Source organism: Populus euphratica, unplaced genomic scaffold, assembly GCF_000495115.2.
Source record: "Populus euphratica unplaced genomic scaffold, PopEup_1.0 scaffold895.1, whole genome shotgun sequence".
NCBI lineage: Eukaryota > Viridiplantae > Streptophyta > Magnoliopsida > Malpighiales > Salicaceae > Populus > Populus euphratica.
The window spans coordinates 15,381-23,250 of record NW_011500495.1 but is presented as its reverse complement, the minus strand read 5'-3'; the positions used below and the strand labels follow the sequence as shown (position 1 = coordinate 23,250).

Below are 7,870 nucleotides of genomic sequence, written 5' to 3'. Positions count from 1 at the left end.
AAACATGGACAAAACATTAGGTAAAAGTGGGTGAAACTATCGAATAATATGGTTACATCAAACCTATATGAAAAAAAAACTAATAAAGAAAAAGAAAGAAATCTGAATTATTTAAGTTAACTTATCAAACCAGATTAATTCATCAAACCTGGGATCCATATTATAAAAGTTTGATAACTAAATATAAAAATAATTAATATTAACAAACTAAATTTAAAAAAAATAATAATTAAAAAGAAAAAAAGCAAAAAGCAAAAAAACAAAAATACTAAACAAAAAAAATATTAATTTAAAATATTAAAAAAAATTAATATTAATAAAAAAAATATTTATTAAAAAAATAAAATTATTAAAAAAAATTAATATTAATAAAAAAATATTTATTAAAAAAATAAAAAAAAGCTTAAAAAACAAAGGAAAAAAATACTTAAAAAACAAAAGAAAAAAAAAAAACAGCAACGTTTAACTGTGTACTCACTGTACAATGTACAGAAATACTAAACAGTTTTAATATATATTATAATATAATAATATAAATATAAAAAATACTTAAAAAAAATACATAACATCACCCTTCAAAAAATTTAACAGCAAGAAGCAAAGGTAGATAAATTGAAGTAAAGAATTGAATGGAGAATGAATGAAGGTTTTCAGCAGCAGCAGCAGCTGCTGAACACCAACCCAAGTACCTGGTTAAACAAATACTTTGACAAGGCCAATTTCTACTTCTGGAACTCCCTTATTACCGAGTTGGCTCGCGGCGGTGACTCATACGAGTCTCTCTGTACTTTCTTTTCAATGAGAAAGCTCGAATTAGTTGAACCGCTCTCCTTTCCCTTGCGCAATCAAATCATGCTCCGCTTTGTTTGATCTTAACTCAGGAAAACAAACCCATCAACAAGCTCTTTTTTTGGGCTTTGTATCATCAGCATTGATTGATGTGTGCCAGAAATGTGGGTAGTTAAGTGATGCAAAAATTTTGCTTGATGAAATTCCTCACAGAAATATTGTTACTTGGACTTCTTTAATAACCAGGTATGTTCAAAATGATGATGCCCATGAAGCGTTCGTGGCTTTTAAGGAGTTTTTTTAATTTAAAAGAGTCAAGGAAATAGTGAGAGATTGAAATTTTGTTGATAAGGTTTCTGTTTTATCGGCACGTTCTCGTATTTCTAATAAAGCAGTGAGGGAGTTTATGGGGTTGTTATAAAGGCTGGGCTGGATAAAATGGTGGGAGTTGAGAATACTTTGTTGGATGCGTATGCGAAGTGTGGTGAAGTGGGTTTGTCTAGAAAGTTGTTTGATGAAATGACGGAGAGGGATGTGGTTTCTTGGAATTCTATGATTTCTGTGTATGCCCAAATTGGTTTATCGATTGATGCTTTCGAAGTTTTTCATGGAATGTTAAAGGATGGTGGTGGTAAATGCGGTGACTTTGTCCACTTTGTTGTTAGCTTGTGTACATAAGGGGGCTCTGCTTGTGGGGATGTGTTTGCGTGATCAGGTACTTCGTTTTCTTTTCATACTAGAATGGTTTGTTCCATGTATTAGGTCATTTCTGTGAGATTAACATTAGCCAAGTTGGGGAATTATTGTTGAGGTAAATGTTTGGTGATGTCTGCGTTGTTGCCTTGATTTATAGTTATCACATCTGCTTGTGACATGTCATTTATTTATGTTTTGTAACAAGTTATTAAGATGGGTTTTGTGAGTAATGTGATTGTGGGTATCTCAATTATAGATATTTAATGCAAATGTGGGCAAGCTGAAACTTCGAGAAATGCATTTGATAGGATGAAGGAAAAGAATGTAGATCATGGACGATTTCTGGATATGGAATGCATGGCTTTGCAAGAGAAGCTTTGGATGTTTTCTATCAGATGATACGGGCTGGGGTCAAACCAAATTATATAACTTTTATTTCACATTGGGTGTTTTTAGTTATGCTGATTTTTTAGATGAGAGCTGGCGTTGGTTTAATGCCATGAGTTTTGAATATAATTTTGAACCAGGGGTCAAGCACTATGGCTGCATGGCTGATCTTCTTGGGCGTGCTGGTTATCTCATTGAGGCATACAACTTGATAAAGAGCATGCAAGTGAGGCGTGATTTTGTACTAGGGGTTCTCTTCTTGCAGGTTGTAGAATTCACATGAAAATAATTTAGAACCAGGGGTCAAGCACTGTGGTTGCATGGCTGATCTTCTTGGGCGTGCTGGTTATCTCATTGAGGCATACAACTTGATAAAGAGTATGCAAGTGAGGCGTGATTTTATACCATGGGGTTCTCTTCTCGCAGCTTGTATAATTCACAAGAATGTGGAGCTTGCTGAGATTTCTGCAAGGGGATTGTTTAAACTAGATCCAGGTAATTGTGGGTTGTATGTCTTACTTGCTAGCATATATGCAGATGCTGGAAGATGGAAAGATGTTGAGAGGGGATGAGAATACTTATAAAAGATCAGGGACTGGTTAAAATGCCAGGATTCTGTTTGGGTGAACTCGAAGGTAGGGTACTTGTATTCTTGGTTGGAGATTGCACCCTCAACATGAGAAGATCTACAAGTATTTGGCGGAACTCACTGTGAAGCTGCAAGAAACTATGTTCCAATTATGGCATCGGTTCTTCATGATGTTGATGAAGAGGAGAAGGAAATGGTTGTGCAAATTCACAGTGAGAAATTGGCTGTTGCTTTTGGAGTCATGAACTCAGTTCCTGGTTCAACTATTCATGTTATCAGGAATCTTCGGGTTTGTGGTGACTGCCATTCTTTTATTAAGTTGATTTCCAAAACTGTTAGTAGAGAAATTGTAGTGAGAGATGCAAAGAGATTTCATCACTTCAAGGACGGTTTGTGTTCATGTGGAGATTATTGGCAACAAATCTGTACACGAGAAGAACAAGGCTATGGCACTGATGAAAGAGAATGCTCCAACAATGAATTCTTTGACGATTCAAGTCTGTAAGTTGGAACTGCAATCACCTCTAATTGCTCAATCAAAAAGGCAGCCAAGTAGGTAGCTGATAGTTTATCTCCCAACTAACAGATTTGATAGAACTTCCAAGAAAAGAAAAAAAATATATAGTTCTAGGTTGGTGAGGCCAAGTGCATATTTTGATGCGGTTGATGTTGAAATTACTGAAAGGACGTTTTATTTATATAGAGACAGACATGCAGACTAGAACCTTCAGGCAGAGAATCATGAGACAAGGAAGCAGGCTGTTTTAGCACACGGGCTACCCTTTGAACAAGAACATATCATGAATTACAAGGAGCACGACAAGTAATTGGGAAGAGTTTGCTCTTGTAACCTGTCCAGGATGTGTATTTATAGCTTTGATGTTCAGAAAGGGAGTCGCATGAACTATGTGATAAGATACTTGCTTAACCAGAAAATGAGCCAATGTCAAATCATGTACAACCTCCTACAAAAAACTTACCTGAAAGTAGTCCTTTAGTTCTCTTGTCTTAAATAGTTGGTGCAGCTCTGGAGGGACCTGTTTTGAACCTTCAAAATGTTTCACCTCTAGCCAGAGCTTCTCAATCACCAGTCTCTTTTCGATGTTTCTCCTTGCTAGCTCAGCCTGCTCCTGCCGATTTTCCTCCTTAAGGCTTGTGATCTGAAACTTGAGTTCATACCATATATTCTCCCACTCATAAATTCCACCATGTGAGAAGTATGATTGTCACACTCATGAATTGACTCATAAAATTATATGATTTTATAAGTCAATATAGATATATATTGTGAAATTAGATAGAAAATTTAAAAATCAGCAAACTTGATTAAACTTAGTTAAACTCGGAACGAGTTTGATAAAATTAACAAAAACTATTGACGTTTCTTAATCCTCTCCTCTCCATCCTGTTTATCTCACAAAAATTCCCCTTTTCTCTTTTCCCTTTCCTTAAATCTCACATTCTCTTATTCTCAAATCTCAACCCTAAAAGAAGCATACTAACACTAGCATGTAGCAACGCCTTCCACTTTAAGTTGTGCTGCAATTTGTATCTGCAAAGCTTCAAGCCATAAAGTGAAACTAAAATAGTAGTATTGTAAGAAAGCAACTGCTTAAAATCTAATAGTAAGCAAAACATTAAGGAGATTAAAGAATGCCACTGGAAATCCTCTCCGTGTGCGACCTTTCAATTTTTTTCCGTCAACAAAACCTAAAATAAGAACCATAGAAAAGCCCACAAGCATGTCCTCATTTTTCTAGCCCTTAACCCAATATTTCGACTAAAAACCAAAGTGGGGTTTTAAGGTGAGTGCAAAATGAAAAGTAAAAGGCAATATTTATGAAGAGTATGTAGTTATGTCATATTGAGGAGTCGTTGAGGAGTTTACTTAGAGCGTGGGTTATGGGTCTACATACAAAAAAAGAAAGGGGTTGTTTTTCCTGGTAGAGATTGAAAGGAAAAGAAATAGAGAAGAATTTGCTTGAAGAAATAGAGAAAGACAATATTTTTAACATGAAAATGTATTTAATAACATGTACAAATCTTAATATATGTGTGGGTTAAGCGAAAGCTTTGTTTGCTTTGCTAGTTTGATGACAAGTTCATGAGTGTTTAACTTGCAAGTGGACTCAATATTGTTGTTTTAATATTGCTTGCTTTTTTTTTTTTTTCCCAACACCAATACAAAATACCTTGTTAGAATTAATACAACACCACATAGATAAATCCCCAGGACCAAGTAATATTGGTGTTGGTATTAATAATAACATTAATATTCATAATATTAGTATTGGTAATAATAGTAATACTAATAATTCTCTTAATGATGCTAATATTGATGAATGTCTAAGAAACAATGAGGAAAATAAAAGCAATGATGCAAGTTTTAATTTACATGACACTTTAGCAGATTGTTTGTTTTAAGTTTATTAAAACACTTTAGCAGATTGTTTGTTTTAAGTTTGTTAAATGTTAGTTAATGAAAAATGACTTAAATTATGTTTGAATGTTTTTTTTGAACCATGTATTTTAAAGTGCTTGAACTATATATAAATTTTTATTTGAATCATGTATTTTAAGGTACTTGAACTATCCATAAATTTTTATTTGAATCATGTATTTTAAAGGTACTTGAATTATCTATGAGACAAAAATTTTCTTATGATTTTATGATATGTTTTTACAATTCAAGTTTATTTTGTATTTTTCCTATTGTGTTAAAAAAAGGTTTCTGACAACTTCCCATTATCATTCATATTTGTTCTGTGTTATTTTCTACTTGGCAAAAATACGTGGCTTTCTTATCCTTTTGATTTTGTCCAATTTCAGTTTTTGTTTTTAATTTCATCTTTCTTCAATGAACATCATTTTATTTAGTATCTTGTTCAGGCATTCTATGTCAAAGTTAGTGTTGTCAAAATGGATTTTAGGATCTTTAACAATATATTCAGGTTCGGAATCTAAAACCTCTAAGCTAGAACTATTAGAGCTTTATATTAGTGTATCCTTGTTACTGTCGAGTGTAGAATATAAAGTTAGAGGCCCTGAATCGTTCAAATGATGGAATTGAGACCTCAACCCTTGCATATTTTTTCAGCTAAACAGCGGTAAGATCTGTTGAACCCTTCTGGCATTCCAACAAGCTTTAGCAGCCTTTTGTAATGACTCAAACTCTATTTGAAGGATCACCATCTTCTTCCAAAAGGTCATCATGGCTTTCGTTCTCTTGTTCATGTCTGCAATAATGGGAAAAACACACCAAGTTTCTTAAAAAACCCTTCCACGATAAGGAGCGGTTTTTCTTCTCTTCTTTTTCAATAGAAAGTAAATAGCGGGGAATGTTAAAGAATATCTTTTTCGTTGTTCTGATATCAGCTGTTCTAGTTAAAACTCCAAACCACATGGCCATGGAATGTTCAGTAGTATTTGAGCTCATCAGTTTGAGACACAGACGAAGCCTTGTTAAAGGCTAAGGAGGGTTGTAGTCCAGGTTAAAAAAAATTAATGACCCATTTTTGTTTTTAATTTTTACACAGCATACTAGCCCACTTTCCCTGTTTTTTACACAACAAACCTAATGTCTTACTTTTTCTTGCAATACAAATTAATTACTAGTTATCAGCTGCCACTTTACTTTCCCTAGCAATACTAATTAATTAGCCAACCACCTTTTCTTGCAATACTAATTAATTAGTTATATTTTACAACAAATTTATTTAAATATAAATAATTAATTGATTCATATGTCTTCTAAACAACTTGGAATTTTAGCTATTTTTCTTCTCAACAATATATAATTTTAGCTTGGATTTTAAAGAAGAATCTATACATAGAGCCGCAAAAGTGTAAAATTATCAGGTAAAAATTTACAAGCAATGACTTTTCATTTTGAATTCAATGTTTCACATTCATTACAGTAGATTGTTAATAGAGTAAATAATAACTGCACCTTAGAAATTGATGCATGCTAACATACTAGTAGTCTAGTACTAATAATTTACTGGTTATTTCAAAGTTAAGTTCTCCAAATCTTCCAATAGTTTTTGCAGCACTAGTTTATCCTTGTATATCTTGCATTTTATGAATATGCTATTTTGGCATTAGTATCTTTTCATTTTGCACCTGACTTCCCTAATCCTTTTTACTTGAATAAGTTATAAATTATAATGGAAAATCAAGAAAACAAGAGAGGAAAAACTATGTTTTCATTTTTTAAACCAAACGAACAAACATCAAGTAGTAAATGACATTCTCCTTCTAATGTTGATGTGTCAAATTGTAGTGAACAAATCCCCTTTCAAATCTCAAAGAGTTGAAATTGATGTTAATACTTTTGAACGAGATCCTGAGTTACGAATTCCAGTGTGGAAACATCCTATTAATCAACAAGATGAAATTAGAAGCGCTTATATCAAAATGGGCCCATATCAACCTAAGTTAGCAAAGTATCTAAGGACTGAATCAGGGAGACAGTATTGTCGATTTCAATACACTTGGTGTGATCAATTTTCTTGGCTAGAGTACTCTCTATCAAAGGATGTAATATTTTGTTTTCCATGCTTTATCTTTGAAAACAAAGTGCCTCCATCTCACATTCACCACCGAAGGTTTTAGAAGTTGGAAGAAGGTTAATAAAAGTAAGTAGACATATTGATAAAATGTTGAATGCACAAACTATTGAAGAAGTTTAGAAAAATTGGTTGAGATTTATAACAACAATTGAAAGAAAACAAAAACCCCCAGGGAGAGGGTTGTTGAGAAAAATCCAATAAAACCAGAATCGATCGATCCCCGCAACATTTCATGCAGCGCATTTGGTTGGCAGAGAGAGGCAGGCAGGGAACCCCCCAAAATCATCTCTCTGCTGCTCCTCTCTTCTTCGCTTCTCTCTCTCTATTGCAGCAGGGGAAAAAAGAAGAAGAAAAGGTTCCCTTATTTCTCTCTAGAAATGGATTCTCTTAGACAACAGTCACTAATCCCTAGCTTCCTCTACTCCTCTTCTTCCTCTGCTAAAACTTTCTCCCTCTCTAACCTCCACTCCGAACAACCATCACTTTCTCCGCCGCTGTCATCAACGGTCACTATGGGAAGCAAGAGCAGTGGCGGATTTGTGATCCCGGCACCGAGTGAGCCTGGGAAAAAGATCGAGATGTACTCGCCTACTTTCTATGCTGCTTGCACCGCTGGTGGTATCCTTAGCTGTGGACTTACTCATATGACTGTTACTCCTCTCGACCTTGTCAAGTGCAATATGCAGGTACATTTTTTACTCTTTTCTGTAGTTTTTAATTTAGATTTGTGTTGTTGTTGTTGATTTTGATCACCAGTACTGCTATTGAATCTTGTTATTGTAAATTTTTCATTATTGTAAGCTTGTTGTTCTTGAAATAAAAGAGTGTGTTTTATCCC

General features: G+C 34.0%; 1 protein-coding gene and 1 pseudogene across 2 annotated transcripts in view; both read left to right on the top strand.

The window, feature by feature from the left end:
• The first annotated feature begins 617 nt into the window (after window positions 1-617).
• Window positions 618-3,673, top strand: LOC105115010 (pentatricopeptide repeat-containing protein At3g26782, mitochondrial-like; annotated as a pseudogene).
• Window positions 3,674-6,510: 2,837 nt separating this feature from the next.
• The window catches only part of LOC105115009 (mitochondrial phosphate carrier protein 3, mitochondrial-like), an 8,983-nt gene continuing 7,623 nt past the window's right edge, over window positions 6,511-7,870 (top strand). Inside the window, exons 1-2 of one of the 2 annotated variants that reach the window (XM_011011769.1) lie at window positions 6,511-6,515; window positions 7,380-7,718. In XM_011011769.1, the coding sequence (XP_011010071.1) occupies window positions 7,410-7,718 (309 nt within the window). In that variant the 5' untranslated portion in view covers window positions 6,511-6,515; window positions 7,380-7,409. Of the gene's footprint in view, window positions 6,516-7,213; window positions 7,719-7,870 lie in introns of those variants that run through there. The other variant, XM_011011768.1, reaches the window with a different exon arrangement.